The 26,000-nt window shown below is 39.7% G+C and overlaps 2 protein-coding genes across 2 annotated transcripts in view; both read left to right on the top strand.

Annotated features, from left to right (window-relative positions):
- krit1 (KRIT1, ankyrin repeat containing) overlaps positions 1–15,906 on the top strand; it is a 28,427-nt gene extending 12,521 nt beyond the window's left edge. Inside the window, 15 exon segments of the mRNA NM_001127967.1 lie at positions 355–514; positions 1,284–1,376; positions 2,313–2,442; positions 3,315–3,558; positions 4,414–4,529; positions 5,553–5,696; positions 6,442–6,598; positions 7,870–7,977; positions 8,109–8,265; positions 9,456–9,607; positions 10,126–10,292; positions 10,373–10,460; positions 11,605–11,811; positions 13,288–13,404; positions 13,814–15,906. Of these exon segments, the coding sequence (NP_001121439.1) occupies positions 355–514; positions 1,284–1,376; positions 2,313–2,442; positions 3,315–3,558; positions 4,414–4,529; positions 5,553–5,696; positions 6,442–6,598; positions 7,870–7,977; positions 8,109–8,265; positions 9,456–9,607; positions 10,126–10,292; positions 10,373–10,460; positions 11,605–11,811; positions 13,288–13,404; positions 13,814–13,903 (2,130 nt within the window). The 3' untranslated portion in view covers positions 13,904–15,906.
- Positions 15,907–17,843: 1,937 nt separating this feature from the next.
- Positions 17,844–25,983, top strand: lrrd1 (leucine-rich repeats and death domain containing 1). Its single transcript, XM_002934594.5, has 6 exons — positions 17,844–18,166; positions 19,810–21,375; positions 22,594–22,792; positions 23,457–23,618; positions 23,711–23,831; positions 25,648–25,983. Exons 1-6 carry the CDS (start codon positions 18,125–18,127, stop codon positions 25,829–25,831), a joined length of 2,274 nt encoding a protein of 757 aa, XP_002934640.2. The 5' UTR covers positions 17,844–18,124; the 3' UTR covers positions 25,832–25,983.
- The last annotated feature ends 17 nt before the right edge of the window (positions 25,984–26,000 follow it).

Below are 26,000 nucleotides of genomic sequence, written 5' to 3'. Positions count from 1 at the left end.
GCTGTACGCTAATATGTGACTGCTCAGTAAGACTGCAACCCATAAAGGCCTAGTATAATATTTTAAAGACAGATGTCATCAAATCATGGAGGTTTTATTTGTGCCTACATGCATATTGTAATGAGGAGAAAGGACTCTGGTTATAGGACAGGAATAATAGCCATACAAGAAACACTGCATGATCAATTGTTTTTTATCTGACTGGGGATTTTATTGTGTGCATCTACAGCACTGTAGCCTAGAGAAGATCGATATAAGTCAATCCATGCTAGCGAAATGGGTATGCTTTATCCTAATAATATGAAATGGGGGAATTTATAGGCCTAAGGTAATCTCATGTTTAATCCACCATAGATTTTAATGATCGAGGTACCAGTTGAAGGGCAGAAGAAAAAGAGAAAAAAGGTTTTGTTGGAGACGAAACTTCAAGGGGAAAAAGATACAGCTCAGGAAATTCTGGACTATGTTTTAGAGTCCACCAAACTCGTTTCTCCTTCAAACCAAGGGGTTAAAGGTGAGTATGATAGCATTAGCATGATAGGCAGAATTATTGCCATTATTATTGGATATCTGCTTAAGCCAGACATCTGTAAGCAGCAAAGTGTTAAATCATAGTTATATTATGGATCAGCAATGCTTTATTTTGATATATTCAATTAAAGTAACTCTCTAAGGCACAGGTACATAGCAGATAACAGATAAAACACTATTGTATTCTTCAGAACTTATCTGTTATCTGCTATGTAACCTGTGCCTTTTCTCCTTTTTTCCAGCTTGAATGGCTGCCCCCGTGGCTACACAGCAATTATAGTAGGGTTACTGTAGCAAACACACCAGTTTTACCAGCGCAGGGCAACAGTGCGTTATATTTTTATTACTTTAAAGCTCTTTCATTTTTTGGTGTTACTGTTCCTTTAAGTTCTGGACCATTTTAATTTCTCATAGCCTGTGTCCTTGTTTGCATCTAGAGCCTTTATTCAGTATGTGCTGCAGTGGCATGTTTGGAAAGCAAATAAACCAATTTCTTTTGGATCACTATCATATTTCTATTTTGGTCATCAAATTGGTCATACCCCTTAAGCAATAGTGGTTTGTTAATGTCTCCTTGCTAGAATTCCACACCCCCTAGCAACTGGTACTCTTTGCCCATTTTATGGATTGTGGTTGAACTGAACTGGTCTCTCATTCAGAGTTTCTCATGGGAGAACCAAAGGGAAAATCACTACAGCCTATGGCAGGGCTCTGACAAATATTAATGCCTTGATGTTGTTTTTTCCTTGTAGGAAAAAGAGTTGTACGCATGAAAAAGTTTACACTTGATGGAGAAAGAACTGGCAGAGAAGCCACTCTGTTTCTTGTACCTACTGCTGTCAAAGGTCAGTTATGCCCTTTATTACTATTTATCTGCAAAATACTATTATATTCTGAATAATTGTGCAGTGGGTTAGTGCATAATATAAAGGCCAAGAATCCTCTGCAGCATTCCAAGACCAAGTAGGATTTGTTGCACAGATGGTAAAGGTCAAAAGAACTAAAGCCTAAAAAAAGAATATGGCTAGAAATTATGTGTTATATATATTAAACTATATACCAACCTACTATACTAGCCTACAGGCTACTATACTAAAGGTCTCTATACACGGGCCGATCCGCTACGGTGGGCGATATAGGGAGAATACAGGCTTATTTGATAGTTTGGCCCGGGGGCCAAATGATTGAATTATAACGACGGGTATAGGAAAATTTGGTCCGATCCGACTAGATTTTTTAACCTTCCTGATCGAGATCTGGCCGATTTCAGGCCAAATATCGGTCGGTAGTGCCCATACATGGGCCAATTAGCTGCCCAATCGGTCTAAGGGACCGATATCGGCAGCTAGAATCTGCCCGTGTATGGGGACCTTAACCTACAGGATTAGATGTCTTAAGACAGTACTACCCTATGCCTTCAAAGTTGTCAACAGCAGTTTACAATCTTGGGATCATTAGGTCAGCTTTGGAATGTCAGTGGCACTGAACATGCTCAGTTTGCTCTTCTTTAAGTACAATGTTGTTTCTTTATATGAGTTGGAAGAATACATTTTAAGCATGAACCACCATGCTTTACTCTGGTAAATATATAATATTTAATGTTTTTAGCATTCTTTATTGATCAGCTGAGTATTATAATTTGGACAGACTTGTTTATGTACCAAGAGTGATATTTGGCTGAGTGTGAGCTTGTTGGGCCGGTTAGATCTTTAGCCGTTGGCTCAATGACAAAACCCCTTTGGAATCCTTGCAAATAATTCATTTTTTTCCTTCTGTTTTAGAGAATGCAAAGAATTCATACAACACCGGCAGCCCAGTCTTCTACTGTTTCCAGGATATTATGAGAGTGTGCAGTGAATCCAGCACTCATTTCTCCACTGTCACAGCACGGATGCTAATTGCTCTGGATAAGTATGTTTTATGTGCTTATTTTTGCTTTAAAATGCTGGTATTCAAAGACAAATAACAAAAATAACAGCCAATTTTTGTTTCCACTGCGTCGTAGCTGCCGATCAGTTTCAAACCTGATTTTAACATTACATATATGTAAAAAGAATTCCAGAGAGACCGTTGGAGATTCTTAGTAAATTTGCAGATTGAAAGGGTAATTTTTGGCAAGGGTGGATGAGTTCAAATGGAGGCAAACACTATAAATCCAGTGTGCCCTCCCAGTCTGCTCTTCAAGTACACCTACTGACACTTGGGAACTCTGAAGCTACTGCCACAGTGCTTACAGGGTTCCCACAGTGGGTTGTGTCAATAGTTTGCGCCAAAAGAATAATATACAAATGCTGTTGAACCACCAGTTAGCAGAAGTGACACAGTCCCCTTTCTGTAAATGTTAGCCACAGTTTGTGGCACTCAGTTTGTGAAAATGTTCAACGCCACTGTGAAGCTTTGAAGCATTTTGCACAATTGTGATGGACGGAACTTCCTGTGTGCCCACAATTCTGAATAAAACATTGCAAAGCTGTTGCATTCTGTAGAATGAGTTACATGTCACTGGCAGCTAGTTCCCCATATTTATTTATGGCCTGCTAGATGCTGGGTGCCAAGGGCAAATTCCATATCCTAAAACCAGCCCTGGAGATACTATATCCCCTGAATGTCTCTCTAGCTTGATATTGGGATGCTGAGCTCCTAATTGAATTCTAAAATGAGTCTATCATTTAAGATGAACCAGCAATACCTGCATGCATTTTGTTATAAACCTGTTACTGTTAAGGAGGCATTAAGAACATTTGCTCATTGCATTCTCCTTTATGGTATTCTCTTCCCAACAGATGGCTGGATGAACAGCACGCTCAGTCCCACGCTATTTCAGCACTCTTCAGACCATCACCCTTAGAGAGAATAAAGACCAACATTACAAACCCGGCCTATGCCACTGAAGCTGGCCAGTCTGAGAACTCTCTGCACATGGGATACACTGCTCTAGAGATAAAAAGCAAAATGATGGCTTTAGAGAAGGCCGACATGTGTATCTACAACCCTCTGTTTGGATCAGATCTTCAGTATACTAACAGGGTAATACTATGGTAATACTAATGCAAAGCGGAGGGTTTGATTGAGAGAATTTCCATGATTGCTGATACCTGTAGAAGGGGAGGCATGCTCCACACTGTAATAATTTTGCTGTCTCATGGCCAGTAAATCCATCTGCTAGTTACATGCCGTGTGGCTGCTTAAACTTTGATGATGTTAAAACCTGAACTGTTAATAGCCCAGCTGAGTTATAGTTTGGATGCAAAAAAACCATAAATCTCTCTTTGCAGTGTAGAGACTGAGCTTGTCACAACCTGAGTAAAAACCCCTTTCTATGCTTAATAAAGACCCACCTGCCTGACTGAACTTCCTTAGGGAAGATCTTAAATATGTATAGTGTGCTTTTATCTCTGCTGTGCTGCAGAGCTCCTGCTGTCATCTCTGCATCTCTGCTCTGAGACTTTACAGTGTTCAGCAGAGCCCTGCTTTTTGCTAAAAGGAGAAATGCCTTGAGACACATGCATACCTGGCTTTTTGTACAATGGTGACTGGTCAAGCAGGCGATCAGACAGGTTAGAAAATTTTGGCCGGATAACGATAAAATCTGTGCATTTATTGTGCATAGACAATATCCTTGTGTGACCTACAATGCATTTATGGGACGTCACCTTCGTACATTGTTGTCGACCAATTATTTTATGTTTAGAGCATCCTCCAATTTGTTATTTTTAGTACTTTATCCTACAATTTCAATCTGAAAGTTAGTTTTAGGTCATTGTGTTTAAACATATGAATTATACATGAACATTTGTCAGAAGAAGACTAAATTCTGAACTTGTATCAATCTTAGTGAACTTTACCAGTTTTAGTATTATTCTGTTTGGTGTCTCTTCTTAGGTTGATAAAGTGGTGATCAATCCATACTTTGGACTAGGAGCACCTGATTATTCGAAGATACAGATCCCAAAGAGAGAAAAATGGCAAAGAAGCATGAGTAGTGTCATGGAAGACAAGTATGTTGATTCTTCCTGTCCCTCTGAACAGGTGGCACTTGATCTTTATACCTGTGTCTATTTATATGCATTTATTTCAGTGTTTGTTTACCCTGTCTGTTCTGTTCATCTGTTAAAAAACTACCGCTCCGAAAGATATGACATTTTATTGCGTTAATATTACCGCATTTCCGCTACCTGTTTAATATACTAATTACTTTTATAGGTGCAATATAGAACCAATGCAATTACTATTTGCTACCAATGAGCAATTCATTTTGATCAGACTACTCAGAATTAGTGAATGAATGCAAAGAGCTGATTGGTTGCTACATGTAACTGCAACAGTGCAATTTAGCACATATGTTAGTAAATCGGCACCTTTTACTTCTCACATGAGTGTCTTTTGTTTCAACTCTGCTTTTCACTTATAATAGATCATTACCAAGAAAAGGGAATGCTATCAACTTATTTTGGGCTTCTATACCATCCCAAAGCTACCAATCTGCTACTAAGCAGTTGCCCCTAGTAGCTCCCCATCTTCTTTTCTGCGGATACGCACCACATGCTCTAGGTACTATTAGTTGCCTGAAGTTAGGGACTGATGGACAATTTATTGTATATAAACAATATAAAAGGCTAATTAGTAAATAATTCAGATTTGTATTACATGGCAGCCCAGAAACCAGGGCGTCCTGCATTAGAATGTAATAATCAGCCCTGTAACATCATCTTTGACTAACCTTATTTCCTTCTTCATGATTTCCAATGACCTCTAAGCTTAGTTTCGCTACAGTAGCCCACAGCATAGTAAGCAGGTGTGGTGCCATGGGCACACAAAAGATGGCCTGACAAGATCCAAGTTGGCAAGCTCCTGTGGAGAACTTTGATGGCATAGCTCATTAGTGATATAGGCCCACTGAACCTTTGGCCTGATACAATAAACTCAGTATATAAAATACAACATTTCTAGACAGATTCATTTTGGACTTTAGTTTTCTGTAACTAATTTGCCTTAACGTAGTTTTTCCTTCTGTACGTTAGAGAGCGTCAGTGGGTGGATGACTTCCCTCTGCACCGCAGCGCTTGTGAAGGAGACACTACCCTCCTCAGCCGGCTCTTGGATGAGGGCTTTTCAGTCAACCAGCTGGACAATGACCAGTGGGCACCAATCCACTATGCATGTTGGTGAGTTCCTTATTTCTCTTTATATGCACAGACATAGCATGAGTGGAAATCACTAAATGTAATTGAAAGCCATTTTTTACACATCATGTTGAGGTGAGATTCTCTTTAGTGAAACAACTTCAGAGAGCAGTGTTTTAACTGATTTCAGTGATACAGACAGAGCTATTATAAATAATTGTTACCTTTCCATACTGCTAGACCAGTATCTTACCTTTTCAGGTTAGTGTTGTGAGCTGGGAAAGCACTTGCTCCTGTACTTATGTTTGTTTATGGTATTTTCCCATAATGCTGTTAGCACTGCCTTAGATCACTGTAAAGAGCTCCTCATGCAGTCCCGGGTAACTATTCATCGACACAGTAAGAGGGGGCACTTTAGGCTTAATCAGTAAGTTAAGGTTTATAAAGTAAAGTTTAGTAAATATTATAAAAAGCTTGTGTGAATCAATCAAATCCACAAATAGCAGTTTATAGAAAACATCCCAAATAATGATGCCATGCCACCTCACTTATAAGTTTAACCATAAAACATCTAGAAAACAAGCAAAAAAAAGTGTGAAGCAGTTACATAAATGTATTAACTGAATGCAATTAAGTAAAGTAAACATTCTGCTTATAAAACACTCATCACTGAAATGCAACATGTTCCATCATCCAATATAACTTCCTTAGGGGCCAAGGCAATGTGTTCACATGAGTTGGCATATGACAGGAGCAAGGAGTGCATATTCTCTACTTTTTGTACCAGGTATGGCAAAGTGGAAGCAACAAGCATGTTGCTAGAGAAAGGAAAATGCAACCCTAACCTGTTGAATGGACAACTAAGCTCCCCCCTTCATTTTGCTGCTGGTGGAGGACATGCCGAAATTGTACAGATCCTCCTCACCCATTCAGAGACAGACCGGGTAAGTTTGTGTTCTGACACATTAGCAATATATCCAGCTAACCTGTAGCTTCTCAGTAGCCTCTATCCAGGGGTTACGATAGATGCTGAAATAGTAGCCTCTGAGCAGTTTGCAGGATGCTTGAATGGTAATGTTTGGCCAGTGAATTTGTAGGATACTGACATAGCAAAACCTGTACAGTGGAAGTCTAGTGGATTTTGGAGAAAAGAGCACCAAATCCCCTTTTGTGACAATATTTGTCTACAAATAGATTTACACCCAGACCTATAAGTTTTAATTCGATCGAGTTAGCCCAATATCAGCCACCTTAGGTGGACATCAAGAGAAGATCCGCTCATTCGCAGATCTTGCCAAACAAGCGGATTGCAATGTGTATAGCCAACTTTAGTGACATCTCCAGAATGCAAAAAGTACTGTAAATGTCGATTAAGCCTTTCTGGTGATCTTGCTTTGTCTTGGGGGATACTAACATTTAGGCTAAAGCTAAAGATCCACTTCTTTGGTGAGGTTGCCAAACGATTAGATCTTTTCCCAATATTCCTACCTTAAAAGGGCCATATAAGGCTGATCTGATCGATTGCCCTGGTGGCCAAATAATTGGCTCACAGTGATGGTATGCAAGCTGTTGGGGGCCCAGTTCCCCTGCTATTTAAAAAGAACAAATAATTCTGTTGTACAAAAGGAGAGCACCTGTCATAATGGAGCTCATTGGTAGCATAGCCTGGTGTCTTGCCATTTCTCTCGGTATCAGTCTCTTTTTTTCCCTCCACACATTTGTACAAATCCGTTCTCAGTCTCTCAAGAATTACGTAGGTTTAAAAGATCTCTCATACTTAACACCAGTGGGTCTGAAAACAGTATAATATATAGGCACAAGTACTCATACTGGATAGAAAAAATGCTCATATTTTAGAATCGGAGGTCCAGTTTGGCAGGTGATTCTACCTGTAATGGAAGTGTACTATAAACACTGTATTTTTATAATGTCATATTTGTGTTCCTAGAATGCAGGAACAGCATTGACATTGTATCATATCTGCAAATGATCTCTGCAGCAACTCATTCAGCTAAACGATTGCAGAGCACATTATATTGAATTCCCGGTCAATGCATTAGACCGTTTGAAGGTCATGTCTGAGATAATGATAGTGCAGAATAGATTCGCTGCAGTTTAGGCCTGGCAGGGAATTGATAATGTAACCCAGCTCATAGTACCTGTATAGCAGGGCTGTTTTGGCCTTAACACTTTCCTGTTCACTGTGTTTTCACAGCATATTTCTGACCAACAAGGACGCTCACCACTAGACATCTGTGAAGAGAATAAGCAGAACAAGTGGGAAGAGACAGTCACACTTCTAAAGGATGCAGTTAATAAGCCTGTATGTTCTTTGTTATTTGTTCTTTTTGTGTTGTGCCCCATTGGGCACGATTCAGCAATAACCCAAAACTTTGCTTGCACCTCAAGAATCACACTTGGTATCTGTCTCATTTTTTCATGTCTTTACATCAGTATGAAAAAGTGCGTATCTATAGAATGGACGGGTCATACCGCTCTGTGGAACTGAAGCACGGGAATAACAACACAGTACAGCAGATTATGGAGGGGATGCGGCTTTCTCAAGAGACACAGCAGTACTTTACAATATGGATCTGTTCTGAAAATATCAGTAAGGAGCTATATATATATATAGAATATATTTTTCATGTACCACTATGGGATCTGTTAGCTGGAAGCTAACAGTCAACAGCTAACTGCGCCTTTAAAGGGTTTGTTCACCTTTAAACTACCTTTAACGTTAAATTATCTTCACCTTTATATTAACTTTAAGTATGTTGTAGAGCAGTGATCCCCAGCCTGTAGCTCATGAGCTACATATTGTGTACCACCTCTAAGCAGAGCCTCCTGCAGGCCAGCAGTCCTCATTGGGCTACTAAATAGCCAATCACAGCCCTTATTTGGAATCCCCAGAGAACTTTTTTTCAACACTTTTTGCATCTGAGTGTGGCTCAGGCATAAAAAAGGTTGGGGATCCTTGTTGTAGAGAGTGCTATTCTGAGACAGCTTGCAAATGGTCTTTATTTATTATTATTTGTGTTTTTTTAAATTATTTAGCTTTCTATTTAGAAACTCTCCAGTTTGAAATTTTAGTAGCTATATGGTTGCTAGGGTCCAAATTACCATAGCAACCAGACAGTGGATTAAATTAGAAAGTGGACTATGAAAAGGAGAGGGGCTGAATAGAAGATAAGTAATACAAAGTTACAATTACAATGAAATTGTAGCCTCAAAGCAATAGTTTTTGGCTGCTGGAGTCAGTGACCCCTTTTTTAAATGCTGAAAAGAGTCAGAAGAGGAATGCAAATAATTCATAAAAAAATGAAGACCAAATGAAAAGTTGCTAGGTATAGGACATTTTATAAAATACTAAAAGTTAACTTAAAGGTGAACAACCCCTTTAAGCACTTGCTCACTTTTGTTCATTTAGGAGCAAATTAGTTCAAATTAGGAGCAAATGAGATTGCTGTTTCTTTTGGGCAGGGCAAAGTTCATTAGCAGCTTTGCAATGCTGTGTCAGGCTTACAGTGATTGGTTGCTTAGGGTGTCTGTCACTGACAAGCTCATAGGTTCAGTAGCCTAAGGAGACCCAATGTGAGCTTTCTGTTGATGTTCCCTCTCATTCTATCCAATTTAAACCAGTCCTCGCAGTGTGTTATTGCTGCTAGATATCCACTGTGTAAATCCCTTTAATCTAAAGGCAGACAGCTACCTTTTTGTATTATAATCAGATGTAAAACAGTTGTGTAAAGGAAAATGCTTTCTGGGTTTTCACTTACTTGCACATTTTCTCTTCCTAAGATCTCCAGTTGAAGCCTTTTCACAAACCTTTGCAGCACATTAGAGACTGGGCAGAGATTGTTTCAGAGCTGACAAACCTGGAACCCCAAAGGGAGACCCCACAGCTCTTTCTAAGGAGGGATGTGAAGCTGCCGCTAGATGTTGAGAAGAAGGTAATACAATCTGTTCTCTAAAGAGCTGAATTCCAAAACTGGGAATAAGGAATATAATAACTCTCTCAGAAAGTAATTAAAAGAATGTTCACCTTTATATTACATGTGAATATGCACTTATTCTTAGCATCTGTCAGTTGGACATTATTTATTTTGTATTGCTTTTGATTTATTAGCCTTCCTAGTTTGTTGTCATAATCACTGACTAAGGCATCAATGTTTTTTTACCCTTGCTTATCTTTTATTCTGAGCTTTAAGCTGCTGCCTGGTTTCTAAGGTGAATATGCCCTAGCAACCAAACAGCAGACCTTATGAGCAGATTTAACCTTAAAGGTTACATTTAAGGGGGACTTTTCCTTTATGAATGTGTGATTCTAACAAGCTGTGTATAGCAATATGGTAACTCTGCAGGCTTAAAACTCTATGATGTCTTGATTTGTTTCTGGATGTGAGAATGGAGTTCTTTGGTCTAAAGCATATTAATCCTACCATTACTGTATCTTTTTTGGGGAAAAAAGATAGAAGAGCCACTGGCGATACTCATTCTGTTTGATGAAGCAAGATACAACCTTTTAAAGGGTTTCTACCCGGCGCCTGATGCCAAGCTCATCACGTTGGCCAGCCTTCTCCTACAGATAGTCTATGGCAACTATGAAAGCAAGAAACACAAACAGGGCTTCCTGAAGTGAGTTCATCTTATATTACTGTGTTGTCTGAGAGGGGCCTTTGATTGGTCCTCATTGTAACTGTATTGTAACTTTTCAGTGAAGAAAATCTAAAATCCATTGTACCAATTACTAAAGTGAAGAGTAAGGCACCTCACTGGACCAATCGCATTCTGCACGAGTACAAGGTATGTGCATTTGGTAATGTCTGTTCTTCACAAGTCCCAGTAATGTAAACTGTGTGTGTTTGTGTGTAATAATCAATTATTCTACTTTTGTAAATTATAAGGATATTAGAAGTCACAGGGGAGTAGTTTTACCAGGGGTGTTGAATGAGAGATTTACTAAACTTCTAAAAAGCTATAGCAACTTTTCTGCTTGCATCAGGAGGGATGTATTACATGGTAAAGCTATGCTCTCAGCAGCGCATAACATTGTGTCTGAACACAGTGCTTTCACTTTAAGGGTAGGGGGACAGAGTGATTAGGGATCAATTGCTGCATCTGAGGCACTGCTGCCCTCTGCACCATATTTAAAATATCTGACTCTAGTGTAAATATCTGACTCTAATGCAGCGCTGTCAGGCCAGACAGACTTAGAAAATAATCAGCAGCTAATCTGCAGTGAAGCACAGTTGTGTTTATTTTGGCAAATTGGGTGCTGATGAGGTAGGCACAGTGCAATTGTGCCAAGAAAATAGGCTGTCTGGGAAAAAATGGCACATTGTAGGAAAAAGAATTGATTATGCTTAAAATTGCACAGTGTCTAAGTAAGCAAATATGCTCCTTCAAGCTTCAGGTCTAACTATTAAGCTCACATGTGCTGGTGATACAATTTCCCTGTACTATACAGTCACTGGCATTAATCATGCCTTTGCTACATTTTATACTGGATTTTTAACCTGATTTATAAGATACAGCCACCTTGCCAGTGAGTTATCTTTAAACATCATATTCATGAATATTAATGCAATTAAAACTAATAACAGTTTTTTGGCCATGAACTTGTATCCCAGGGATACCTCTGACCAAACCAACCCTGTATGGAAGCACAGAGCAAAATAACTGGTGAAGGGAATCCAGTGTATATAGTGCAGATGTTTATTAATAACCCCATGATACGTGCATTGTGTACAGAGAGCAGGAAGGATCAATATCATTTAATGGCCAAGAGCTGAATGGTTGGGCATATAATAATAATAATGCCCTATTTGTAAGCACTTCCATAGGCCATGATGTTTCTGTTGTACAACCGGCATAAAGCAAACATGGAGCTGAGGGCCATGCAAGTGAGCGCACTCTGTACAGTAAATTGTGTGTTGTTTCTGTTTAGAGTCTGAGTACGAGTGAGGGCATTAGCAAGGAGATGCACCATCTGCAGCGCATGTTCCTTCAGAATTGCTGGGATATCCCCACATATGGAGCAGCATTCTTCACCGGACAGATCTATACCAAAGGGAGTTCCAGCAGCCACAAAGTCATTCGAGTCTATGTCGGAGTCAACATTAAGGGACTGCATCTACTGAATTTAGAAACCAAGGTAAAAAAGAGGGACCTGCCTACAGGGGGCACACATTATGCAATTGTGCCCTAGAATCATTACAGATGCTGTATATAATGTGCTATCTTAGACAGTATGTCATGACACTTACCTTCCCAGTTTGTTTGGTTGCTTTAGGTGCAACTGACAAGGAAAGAATTAAAGGGCAAACAACCATAAGATAAAAATGCTGCATGTAGTAGATTTCATCAAAGAATATTTGTAGGTTTTGTAGTCATATTACTATTTTTACACATTTTTGATCCCATCCTACCAGCAGCCATCCTGTGCCATGCTGTACACATTTCAGCAGGGACAGATGTTGGTAACTAGCGGCAGCCAATGATATGGCTGCATGAATTCTAATGACAAATCATATTTTATAAAATTATGTCTATAAAGTGGGAAAAATGGAAATATGCCAATATTTGGGTTACTTGTATATGACAGAGATAATGTAGACTTCAGAGCAGCAGCGCCATCTTGTGGGCATAATTGCTGCTGCAGTTAAAATCAGAACTAACATTAAAGGGGCTGATTTACTAATCCACAAATCCGAATCCCGATTGGGAAAAAATCGGATTGGAAACGAACATTTTGCGACTTTTTCGTATTTTTTGTGATTTTTTCGTAGCCGTTACGACTTGCGCGAATTGTCGCGACTTTTTCATAGCCATGATGACTTTTGTGAATTGTCGCGACTTTTGCATAGCCATTACGACTTTGGCAAATTGTCGCGACTTTTTCGTATTGAGCGCTCGAAAAATTCGCGACAATTCGCGAAAAAGTCGCAAAATACCGATCATTATGAAAAAAACGCATTCGGACGCTTTTCGGACGTTCGTGGATTAGTTAATGTGCCCCCTAGTCTAGACTATTAGCAGGAAGATTGAAGAAGCATGGCAGCTTATGTTTGTGTTCATAAATACATACCTGCAGAGAATGGACTTGCTGTGTCGGCATTTTTTCTGTGATTATATGGATAGAATAATAACTCAATTTACAAGGCAGTACACTATTTATTACAGTCTTTTTCATCCCACACCGTGTAATAGTAGAATAGAACATAAAACCCCTGTGCTAAAGTAGTTTCCTAACAGGCCAAGCTGTTGTTTAAAAATTAGCTTTGATATGTTAATTGGAAATTAGCTGGGACCTTTACAGCATAACAGGTATTAAAGAGGATGTAATGTCAAAAAATAATATCCATTTTTCTACTTATAAAGAAATCTATCTCTAATATACTTCCATTAAAAAATATGTACCGTTTTTAGAAAGAACCTGATTGTATGCAGTTCTATTCCCCCTTAGCTTTACTCACTCTGACTGTATATTAGAGAGAGGTTTCTTTATAAGTAGGGAACCAAAAAAAGGGATTTTATTTTTTTGCCTTTACATCCCCTTTAAATAGCCATTTGACCATGTTTAAAAATATGACACCCAGATGACTGACATTTTACTTACTTTTATGTACAGGCCCTGCTCATCAGTCTCAAGTTTGGCTGCTTCATGTGGCAGTTGGGAGATGCCGATACCTGTTTCCAGATCCATAGTATAGGAAATAAAATGAGTTTTATTGTTCACACCAAGCAGGTAAGCAGCTAGTTCAAGTTGTGGGGTTGTAGCCTGCATATAATAATTGCGTGTATATCTGGCGGGTTTTTATTGTAAATATTGTTGTACCCTAAAGAAACATGCAGTATGTACTTACACCTGTGAAAGCGACTGGTAGCTCTGCAGCTCTGGGTATGAGAGTCTGTGTGTTTTTTCCTGGGAATTGTATTTGCTTGAGTCCTGGATACTAATCAGTTCGGGGAAAGTCTCCTAGTGATTCCTCCCACGGTTATAGAGCTGCTGATACTGTGGCTTATACTGACCAATAGCAATGTAATGGAGAAGGAATGGCTCAGTGGGTAAATAACTCAGGTATATGTATTTGTGCACTACACAATGCATTTGTGCTCTCTGTGACTTACAATTATTTTTTTCTTACTCCAAACAGGCCGGCCTTGTAGTGAAACTGCTGATGAAGTTAAGTGGCCAGTTCACACCAAATGATCGGAATGTATCTGAGCGTTATGGCTATGGCTAATTAACATTGAAGGGATTCAAGTATTGTCTATTCAAGTTACTGCCATCTCTGCCTAGAGTCACTGCCTTCTCTGCCTGAAGTCTCCACTCAGCCACTCAGAGACTGTTTTACCTCAGTGATGGATTCCCAAATGTCTTTGTTACACTTGCAATGGCAGCATTACGTTTTGTTATATCTATATTTTGCACAGTCTTTTGAAGTTGAATATTTATTTTGATTGAACGTTGTTCCACATGATACTCCTTTTCTTACTCATTTTGCCATAACAGTTGTGCCTTATTGATGCAGCTTTATTCTTCTTCCCCTTAAATGGGTTATCCTAATGCACAATATATAGAATGAAGTTACACCCAGAAAAACATTTGTATTCTGCTTCTATCAGTTCTTTTGGCATGCAGCGACTTCCATTAAGTTTAGATTTGTAGGCACAGTTTCCATTATCCCATTTCCATTGTGCAGCTGCTTCCATTAGTTCTGTGGGCATGCAGTATCCTTTCAGAGTGACCAATTTTTAACAAGCCCAGCCTGAGGCATTTTGGGTGAGCCTTGTATTTACCTTTTATCTGGTACTGAATTGTCTTTCTGGTTATCACTATTACTGGTCTGGCCACGTGTTACCCCTCACACCTTAACACAATTAGCACTGTGAAGTACTGGCTGGTACAGTAGGGTCCACAAAGGCTTCAACGGCAAACTAGCCCAGCAACACCTTTCTAGAAGCTGTAGGTGGGGAACAAAATGAAAAGAATGATAGGTTTATTCTGAATATTGCCTTCGCTCAACTGCAAAATGACAACACAATAGTGATGTTACAGTGCTGTATAGATCTTATTTCTATAGATTCTAAAACCCTGGCAACCAGGCAGAGGTTTCACAGGCTTGAAGATAAAAGCCCTAAAAAGCTGAAAACAATAGTCTTCCAGTCACCCTGCTTTTGGATTGCTACAGTTACTGATCCTAGCTACGGAATATTTCCAATTATACAAGGCAAAGTTTCTGAGATTAATTCTAACAGGGATCCTTAACCCAGGGGCTGGGACCCCCGAATGGGTTTCCATACTTTTTACTGTGTGTTGCATAGCTGTGTATGCTGCTTAATTTGGGTTCCCTTGAGAAAAAGGAATTATTATTTATCTTTCTATTCAGCCCCCATCCTATTCATATCCTAGTCTCTCAATTAAACCACAGTCTGCTTGCTATGGCAAGTTGCACCCAGACAACCAGCTGCAATTCCAAACTGGAGAACTGCTGGACAAAAATCTAATTTATCCAAAACCTGCGTCCTCTCATATTGGCTGTTGATTAGGTATAATGAGATTCCAGATAAAGACATGTGCTGGGCTCATGTATTGGCTTTCTATCTCCAGCCCACTCTCAGGCAAGTGCATTTGGGTGTTATATTTTACAGATTTGTTTTAATACTCAAATTATGCTTTATGGTTTCAAATACCCCATTATTACAACAGGATTAATTAAGCGCAGAGTTGATACAGAAGCTTGTGGCCAGCCAGATTGAGGCATTTGTCACCTAAAAGCCAGCCATACATGAGCGAATGAGCTTGTTTATACAGGTTACCAACTAGACAGAAATTGATCTGATTCAGTCACTTATGTGGAGGGTGAAATCATGGGGCCAATCAAAGCATTCAGCCCTAAATTTTAAAGCAGCAGGCTAATGGGGTGCCAGTTTAGTCAAAAACAGCTATTACCACGAGTTATTTCTCTAACACCTTTATATAATGTAATGGGGCAAAGGGATAATATTGATACTTTTTATTCTGGTGGTGTAATATTTCCATGGAGTTTACACAGGGCATTGGGTCCTATGCAAAGGGAGTTTGGCTCATTTAGGATCTGACGATTGCTTTATCAAATGCATTCAACTTTACAAACCTGTTTCTACCTGGCTGCCATTTCTTTCTCTTCAAGAATGTAAATAATGTTTATAAGGAGATTTGTAGAATTGTCTTATATTTTGTACAAATAAAGATACTTTCAATATATTTTTTCTGTTTGTTTCGATCAATGTAAGCTTTATTCAGTCACTTTATTCTCATGTAGTGTCTGATTGTGTGCCTACAGGTCCAGACTGACAATCTATGGATTCTGGCAAATGCCAGAGGGGCTGCTGTAAGATGCCATAGACAGTCACTATTTAGTGGGCTTTGTGGGGGGGGGAGGGCGGCTGTTTGGGCCTCTGTGTACTAGAAGTGCCAGGGCCTATTTTAAACCTGGACCTGTGGGACCTTTGGAGCCAGTACACTAACAGGCTGCAGATATGAACTGCCTAAGGGCTCAGGAAAATGTAAATCGCCGGTGGGATGGCATACACGGTGGCGCGATTTCAGTAAAATTGCAGAAGTTTCCGCTCAAGGCAACTTCCGTGATTTCACTGAAATCGCGCCACTGCGTATGCCATCCCACCGGCGATTTACATTTTCGCCGGTGGGATGACTATCCGGGGAGATTAGTCGCCCGCGAACAGAGAGATTTGTCACTGGCGACTAATCTCCCTGTGTGCCAGAGCCCTTATATAGAGAGGTGTGTTTTACAATTTGGTCAATTACCATGAACAACATATCATCCATGCTGACATTTCAAAGAAGTCATAAATGGCATGATCATGTAAAGTCACAGAAAACATTGTAAATCACATTATTTTTATACATTTTTAAGCAAGCTGAGACTGACACTGGTAGCTCTGTTTATATTAACTTAATAGTTCCAGTGGAAAACACAGTAATAATTTCTCTCTGAATAACCCCTATGTACTGGGGGTTTTTAATCTTGCCATGCTTATTGTTGCCATTAAAAGTGTGCTTCACCTTTATCTTTACTTTAAGTATGTTATAGAATGGCCTATTTTTAGCAGCTTTTCAACTGGTCTTCATTTTATATTGAAGGCAAAAAATATTCCTCTGTAAGGCTACACATTTATGGTTATTGTTACTTTGTATTACTTTCTGTTCTTTCTGTTTATGCCCTCCTGTTCATATACCAGTCTCTCTTTGAAACCACTGCTTGGTTGCTAGGTTAAATTGAACCATAGCAACCAGATAGTCATTAAAATTCCAAACTGGAGAGCTGCTGAACAAAAAGCAATATAATTCAAAAACCGCAAATAAAAAATGCAGGTTTCTACATTGTACTAAAAGTTGATTTTTTGAAATAAATGTTTGATAAGCTTTACAAAACTTGCAATAACGTATACCTTGCTTGCTTGTTAGTGTTCTGTGCTGCACCCAAAATAATCATCAAAAACCAAGTAGAAGGAAGGAAGGACTCTGGCAAGACCTTCCTTTTTACTTGGTTCCCATAAAAGTAAATCTAAACACAAGGTATGGCGTGGATCAGAAGGGAACCTGGAACCGTATTATCTATGGCTTTGCCACAATGGTATTTTTATGATGTTCTTCAGCACGCATGTCCCTATAACTTGTATTTTGGATTTAATATAGGATTGGATATAGGATAGGATAATATAGAAAAGATTAAATTTTTTTTAAATTCATCAGTTGGCCCTCTGTTTTCATGGGCCCCTGACTGGTAAACACTTGCACACCTGAGCATTGGGAGATGGCGTGGCCTGGATTCTCGTGCCTGGACTTGCAGAACAAATACACTGTTATATCCCAGTGGCCACTAATCTGTAAGTAATCCCAAGCAGTCAGTAAGAGAAATGGAACCTACTCAGCTTCTGGGAGCAAAAAGAAATCGTCTTTCATTAACACTCATGCAGAAGAAAAGTGAGTTCCGTTTCCATGGCATGAGAAAACAGCTTCAGTTTCTTTATTGGGCTCAGTTGCTAGGCACCGGTTCTGAACAGTGTGGTTTTACTGGCATGCCAGAGAGGGACACTGAGAGATTACCCAGCAGCATCAGTGTTTGGGTTGGTAGCCATACACTAAACAGACACTCCTTGCAGATTGCATGGACTTGCTGTTCTTGTTCCTCCCAGCAATGAATAGGGCTGTGTGCTCTCTGTGAGTAACAATGTGAGTCAGGGCCCTCCTCCTTATCACACACTGCTGCTCAGATACTGCACAGGTCCCTGCTCCTCACCTGTGTGTTGTACATGGTCGCCATAGTGATACACCTTCTGCTTGTGCCTCGCACTACTGCTCAGAGCCACTCATCTGCAATGGGCAACGTTCTGGTCACCTGCTGGGAATGTCACCTTCTTCAGTGAGATTCTAATCCATTATTATTCTCTGGAATTGAATGTCTGTGGATTCTTTATTCTACTTGACCTCAGCCCGCCAGGTAAGCAGCGCTTAGATGGACCACACTTCCACTATAGTTTCTAATGCTGCGTTAAGGCTTTGTGCCCCTGCAGTTTTATATGGTGCCATGTGTGTATAATGAGTGGTTTCTGGTGTGTGCCCAAATTGCTATGCCCACCAACTAGATTTATGGGCTTTTGGTTGAACCACATCAATGTGACAAGTGTGTCTGCCTTCAGCCACTTCCCATTGGTCTGAATGAACTGTGGTCATCTGAAGTATCTATTTTTTAGGGGGAAGTGGGGGGTCAGGAGTGTTATGGAATGCAAAGCCTTATGGGTCATACTGCCAGAGGCAGATCCAAAAACCTGTTGGCATAAACATGTAGGTAATTATGGGAAACTGTTGGTGCCTTCTTGGCAAATCAGAATATGTGCACAACCAGTAATTCAGAGCTGACAGTTTATTGATTGAGGTACTGGCACAATAGCCCCTTCATTGGCAGAAAAACATTTTGTAGCTGGCAAATTAAGGAATAAGGTCTTTCATTAGCTAATAAGAAAGAGGTACCTTAAGGAGCACAGCAAGCCATACATGCCCAGAACTGGTTGTATTTGATTTGATTTCAAACCTGCCCATTTTACTGGGTATGCATGCCAAACCATGGATCTATCCATTTGCATGGGGGGGGGGGGGTGGAAATCTCCATGTTTTACCCACAATGCTGCCCCCCCCCCCCAGAAATCTAGTGTAATTTATGGTTTGCAACTTGTTTTAGTTTTTGGCAGTATACGATTTTAGAGTGGGGATGGCAACACTTATCCATGTGCATGACATTAGCATTAGCTTCCAGTACACTAGGTGCAAGGCAAATGCATCCGTGTAGATCAGTGGTTCTGGCTGAAGAGCACGCAGGTGCCCTTGAATTACATTCAATCTATGTAACAGTTTAAGGTGTTATTTCTCTCAAAATCTTTAAAGGGGAACTCCACCCAAAGACAAGCTTTTGAAAATTAAACATAATTTCAAGCAACTTTGCAATATACATCAATTAAATGTGCAGCCTTTTGATGATTTTGAATGTAATAATATGGTTTGGAACAGTTACCTAAGCCCGGCCCCCTGTTCCCCTGCTGATCTGGCTGGCTACTTTAAAACTCAAAAAAAAAAAATGTAACAGCAGTCGACTGTCCTCAGTCTGCCTTCAGCCTGCATCTTCCCAATCCCACAATCCCCAGCACATATGATGTCAATAAGGAAAGGAACATCACAGTGCAATGCATTGTGGGTTATGTAGTTCCTGCATGCTGCCTGTAAGCTGTGGAGAAGTTGTTACAATTTGTAACATCAATGTTTTAGTCCCTCCTCCCCTGCCAGGATTTCAAATGATGCAGAAAGAGAAGAACTGTTTTGCAGCTGGATTTCAGCATATAAACATGGTATTTATTCATACCTTTTGAGAGAACATGTTACAGTGAGAGGTATATTAGGAGTTTGGAAGCCAGAGGTTTGTTATCCATCCACTACAATGTGATTATTTTTTATTAAAATGAAGTTTACTTACAGATTGTAGACAATGACTTCCCAATCAATCTGGTTAGTGCTCACCGTGCAGCAGTTTCTTTGACATACCTGTGTGTAAATGATTAGCCATCCTATTAATGTTACATGTTTATTTGGCAGGTTGAGGACAATTTAAAGAATTTAGTTCCGTCAGACAGTAATAATATGCCAAGAACAGTGCCATCGGGAACTGGCAGTATTACATCCATCAACCTAAACTCTAAAGAGCTGACAGAAATCCCCCCTGATGTATTCAGATGTACTAATCTGCAGTGTCTGCTTCTCAGCAACAACTTCATGACGCATCTGCCAACAAGTCTATGTCATCTTTCTAAACTGGAAATTTTGTCGCTTGAAGGGAATGCCCTGGTTTCCTTACCCCCTGAAATCTGCAGCCTTTCCCAGCTGACAGCTTTGAATGTCAATCATAACCAAATAGCAGTTTTGCCCCATGAGATATCAGGTTTAAAGAACATTAAGCAACTCTTCGCTAACAACAATAAGCTGAGCCAACTGCCTCCATGCTTGGGAGACCTCACAACCCTACAGGTTTTGTGTATAAGTGGGAACTCAATGAAAACTCTTCCAGACTCAACAGCCTCTCTTAAGAATTTGCATGTGCTAAACTTGGACGGCAATCAGATTTCTGCACTGCCAAAAGCTGTTTTCAGGCTTTCACAGCTTGTTAAGCTTTGCCTTTCTGGAAACCAGATCAAAAGTCTACCGAAAGAAATTGGGGATCTCAAGAACCTGAGAGAGCTTTCTCTGAGCAGCAACCAGCTCACCTTCCTACCAGTCCAGCTCTACAATCTGACCAGCCTGGAGGAGCTCACCCTAGATGACAACAAGCTGACTGCTATATCAGATAAGCTCCAAAACCTTAAACAGCTGAAGGTGCTCTCCATTGCCAATAACCTACTTACAGATATCACAGAAAAGGTGTGCTGGTGTCCTGCTATCGAGTGCCTAAAACTGAATGGCAACCAAATGTACAGACTTCCTACAAAGATTCATAATCTTAGGAATTTAAAAGAGTTGCATATTGAAAGAAATGCACTGGAAATGCTACCAGACCAGCTGGCACATCTAAACAACCTCTCTGTCATTGTATGTGCCAACAATAATCTGCTATGGATTCCAATTGAACTGAAGAACTGCAACCAGATAACCAAGCTAGACCTTAGTGGCAATAAACTGTCAGAAGTGCCTCAAGCTTTGTCCTCCATGACTTCTCTTTTGTATTTAAATCTGAACCAAAATGAAATTCACGAAATTGCAAATAGTATCATTCACAATAGAAAACTAGAACATTTGGAATTAAGTGGAAATAAACTAACTGTGTTCTCAGTGCACTTTTGTGGCCTTCACAACCTGGCCTACTTAGATCTCAGTAGGAATGAAATAAACTCAGTTCCTTCAGCCATATCCAACCTGGAATCCCTCAGTGAACTCCTCCTGCATTCCAATAAGTTTAGACGGTTTCCCATTGAACTGTGTGCCTTAAAGTCCCTGCAGAAAATTGACCTGTCAGGAAACCAGATAGAGACTGTACCATCAGGAATCAGTTTATTAGAAGGGCTTCGATATGTGAATCTTTCCAACAATAGTTTTAAGGTATTTCCCAGGGAACTATTTAGTGTTTCGTCGCTGGAAACTCTGAAGATTAGCCAGAAAGATGGCAGAAAGGTAAAATTGTCTTATAGGCATTGTTGCTTTTTTTTGTTCAGGTAATTTTTATTGTAATCAAATCACATACACTGGTACAGACATAATACCATTAGCAGTACTCAAGAAGATATTACATATATTTCCAGCTTTATAGTCAAATACATGTCACGTCATATACCTCACAGCATACCCAAAGTTGTAGAGATATGTAACTGGCGACCTGGGGGTTGGAGAACCTTAAGGTAGATGGCTCTGTACAGATGAATAGCAGGGGACCTAATGGAGTAGAAGTGGCTTTGTATATGGATATGGGGGGGGGGGTGCTATGTAACGTGGGCTACCCAACTACCCCAAATATTAGTAAAGGTGCCAAGTTTCCCCTTCCTGCTCAGCGAGTGCCTTTATTGTAGGCAGACCATGTTTACGGCCTTGAGCCATAGGTCATTGGTAGGCGCTATTTGCACTTTCCAGTTAAGGGTAATAAGTCTTCGGCTTGAAAGAGTACCTTGGCTAGAAATACCTTTTTGTCAGCATTTAGCTCTAGACCAGAGGTGATACCTAGCAGGCATAGTTTAGGAGCAGGGATGACGTTAGTATCAGTTACTGCTCATATTTTATTCAGGATTTTGACCCAGTCATTTTTCAGCAGGGGGCAAGACCAGAGCACATGCAGTAAGGTGCCAGTTTCTTCCTGGCATCTGAGGCATTGGGGGGATGTTTCTGGATATATTGGGCATTGTTGCTAGTTAATATTTCTTTAAAAGTGATATCTATTGCAACTAGATATATTGGAGTTGGCCAACCAGCATAACTTCAACTTAAGAGCATTTCATATTACGTTTTCTCTTGATATTTGTTCCTAACATTTATTCATCTATGACAATACAACTAATGATTTAGATTGAACCAATCCTTCATGCTTTTCACTTCATCCAACAAAATACTAAACATACTTTTCCCGGGGAAGTAATATTATTTCTGGGGCACACTTTTGAAAACAAGCTTGGCATGCATCAAGTATAGTTGCAAGGTGCTAGAAGCCAGCTGCCAATAATAGGATGGGTTTTAGGTTGATCACAGGGAGAGTGCTTGGCCTTACATTATAAGCCATTTATTGATCTACTTATCAGATATGCCTATATTTGTCATTATTAGAAGTACTTCACGTCTTCAACTTGAAGCTGGCTTAAGTGTCTCTCCCTTTACCTTTAATAATAACATGTACTTCTGTTTTAGTTAATAAGCCTTCCAGATGAGCTGTCTAAATTGAAGAACCTCAAGGAACTTGAAATTTCAGACAATAATATAAAAACCCTCCCGGGCAGCATTGGAGAAATGAAGAACTTGGTTCAGCTCACTGCAACCAGCAACCAACTGTACCATCTTCCTGCATCAATATCATCCTTGGCTGCTCTTCAGCAGCTCAGCCTGAAAGGTAAGAAGCCCCAGTGCCCATCATGATGGTGGGAACACAGCACTGTCCCTATAGACATGATAGAAGGTGAATGTTGACTGTTCAAAACCTTACCAGATCCATTTGACAAAAACAGTGTGAAAAATATAATTTTACAAAACTGGTGGTAAAATTCCAGTTTAGCCTTGAGGTATACATATATGACTTTATTTAGTTGAATAATTGTACAGTACCTCCACTGCAATAAGCCCACACCACTGTTCTGTTGTAAAAGCAACAATAAATGCAATATTCCAAATGTAGGTTTTCATAGCTAGAGAAGACTTCCAGGATAGGGCAGCCTCCCAAGAACGGGTGATTTGGAAGTGGCACGTGTATCCTGTTGCCCGCAGTTACTCCGACAGGCGTGGAAACTCATTTTAAGGCAGTAAGCAAGAGTGTTAGGGAAGGAATGCAGCAATATAGCCAATGTCAGACTTTTCAACCACTAATGAAAATATGGACATAATGAAACTGGGCACATCACCTCAACACATTTTGGACAAAACATCCTCTGATCTAGCTCTTCACAAACAGTTGTAGTCGTTGATATTCAGAGGATAAATGTGCTAATTTGCTTTTGCCCTTTTTTCACCCTAAAACACATAGAACAACTATGTACATTAAAATTCTAATTGTCCAACAGGGAACCAGCTCACGTCCTTACCAAGTGACATCTCTGGTCTACAGAAGCTGAGGGAAATAAACCTAGATAGTAATCCAATGCTCCGGCCTCCTTCCCTTCTGTGTGATGGAAAGCGGCTGTATCCGATTGGACGCTATTTACAAAGTGCCGACCTTAGAGACGGTAATGCAACCATACTCACCTGTAGTACATTATCCCACCAATGGATATCAGAAACACAGCACTAATCCAAAAATGCTTTGTTTTTATTTCAGAGAAAATTTTACAGAAAACATTCAAACTCATCTCTAACAATATCCCTGCAGAGGACTTCAGCTTTTTCTGCAAGAAACTGAGAATAAAAGATGAAGAAGTGAAAGGAATTGTGAAAAATAGGTAGGATAATTGGGCTATTAACTTCACTATGATGTTGGTCTATACCAGCAAATGCATTTTAAATGGTAAAAAGTATTTTTTTAGAAACATGATCAATAAGTAGTATAGGTATGGGACCCATTATCCAGAATGCTCGGGGTCTGGGGTTTTCCGGATAAGGGGTCTTTCCGTAATTTGGATATCCTACCTTAAGTCTACTAAATCTTAGTTGGGATCAAGTACAAGGTACTGTTTTATTATTACAGAGAAAAGGAAATCATTTTTAAAAATTAGAATTATTTGCCTATAATGGAGTCTATGGGAGATGGCCTTTCAGTAATTCGGAACTTTCTGGATAATGGTTTCTGGATAAGGGGTCCGATACCTGTACAGGCAACAAGGGATATATAGGGAAAAACCCTTAAAACCTGTTTGTGCAGCAGATAGCAATACTTTATATTATATACAGTAGATATAACTATAATATATATATATTTTTTTTATCAAATGTCTTTATTAGAAATAACAATAAAAGTAGTACATATTTTTGAGATTAAGTAGTATCAATATGTTCAAACATTATTTGGTAAAAATGAGTAGTTTTAACAAATTTAACAAATTTGTGACCTTATAAAAAAACTGGAGAAAAGGAAGATGTTCATTTTGTGTGTATTTTGTCCTTAGTTTTGCTAATGTCAATTACTATATACAGGTATCAGACCCGTTATCTGGAAACCCATTATAAGGAAAGATACAAATTACAGGAAGGCCATCTCCCACAAACTGCACTTGAAGAAAATAATTCAAATTTAAAAAAAAAAAATCCTTTTTTCTCTGTAATAATAAAACAGTACTTTGTACTAAGATATAATACATCCTTATTGGATGCAAAACAATCCTATTGGGTTTATTTAATGTTTAAATTATTTTTTTTTGTGGATTTAAGTTATGGAGATCCAAATTACAGAGAGACCCCTTATATGGAAAGCCCCAGGTCCCAAGCATTCTGGATAATGATTTCCATACCTGTACTCAAAATGAATGCTGTCCAACTTTTCTATTCTGTGGTCTGATATCTAATAGACAACAGGGGCCATTTATTGTGTACAGGGCAGGGTGCAAATAGTAAAAAATGGGCACCATCTGCCAAGTTTTTTGCTCTTTGCGCCTTACCCTGCACATAGAAAAATTGCTAAAATGGAATTCAGAGACTTGCATTCCCCCAATGGATACAGCACTGCCTGGGTTTGGTAGAGTTGCATTCATGAGGGGCGAGGGGAGCCATATAGGAATCACCCCTTCTGCCTTTTACCTGCCCCATAAACTGTGATCATTGAGAAGCACAAATTAGAGAGCACTGGTGGGCAAAAGATCCAGTGAAGCTCTGTATGTACCACTTGCCCTGTGGCTGCCTTGTGCCCAACAATGCTTCACTCTTGCACCAGATTTTAATCCTATACAACATGTAGAGTGCAGTCAGACCCCAGATGGAAGTGCTCTTTGAACCAGTACCCCACTTGTTTGCAGGCTGCATTATTATAAAATGATAATGCCATACAAAGAAGTCTGTGTAGCCATTGAATATGTTTGGGGTCATAAAAATCTCTTGGAGATCTGTAGCGGTCCTGCAAATCCCAGGCCTGTTTCCGTGTCCAACCGATGTATCTTTATCAAAGTTTCCTTCACAAATAGACCCAGTTAGTCATGTCTTTTCCATAGGCATCCATATAATCCGCTCAGAATTTCACCTCAAGTGGTGATGATATTTACCGAGTGATATACAGGAATGTCCAACTTATGGAGTATTAAATGCTACAAATTCTATTTTCCTGATTAGGTCGCTACAGCTCCCTGACAAAATCCTGCAGGTGCTGAATATGTGGAAAAGTGAGCGGCACCCCCAGACTGCGCCGGAAGATATAGCGGAGCAGCTGATACGAGTGCTCCTCATGTGTGACTTACACAGTGCTGCACTGAAAGCCAATGTATTCAAGATCAACACAAAAGCAATTAAGTTCTAGGCAATCCACACATGCAGCATTACGTTCTATGGCTGCCAGGTTGGCACATGTGGCTCCTCTTCTGTACATTTTGGCTTTGTTTTTTGAATAAACTAAAGGATTACACTAGATCCAGCTCAACTGCAAATATTAGTTTGAGTTTGCACAGATAAGAACTCTGAGTGTGTGT

This window comes from Xenopus tropicalis, chromosome 6 (assembly GCF_000004195.4).
Source record: "Xenopus tropicalis strain Nigerian chromosome 6, UCB_Xtro_10.0, whole genome shotgun sequence".
NCBI lineage: Eukaryota > Metazoa > Chordata > Amphibia > Anura > Pipidae > Xenopus > Xenopus tropicalis.
The sequence above is the reverse complement of the archived record's forward strand: the minus strand, read 5'-3'. Positions and strand labels throughout refer to the sequence as shown.

Coding starts and splice junctions, on each gene's coding strand:
- lrrd1 (XM_002934594.5), top strand. CDS start 18,125: ATGTCTGTGGATTCTTTATTCTACTTGACCTCAGCCCGCCAG. Junction 22,793..23,456: donor TCAGCAGCTCAGCCTGAAAG/GTAAGAAGCCCC, acceptor ATTGTCCAACAG/GGAACCAGCTCACGTCCTTA. Junction 23,832..25,647: donor AAAGGAATTGTGAAAAATAG/GTAGGATAATTG, acceptor TTTCCTGATTAG/GTCGCTACAGCTCCCTGACA.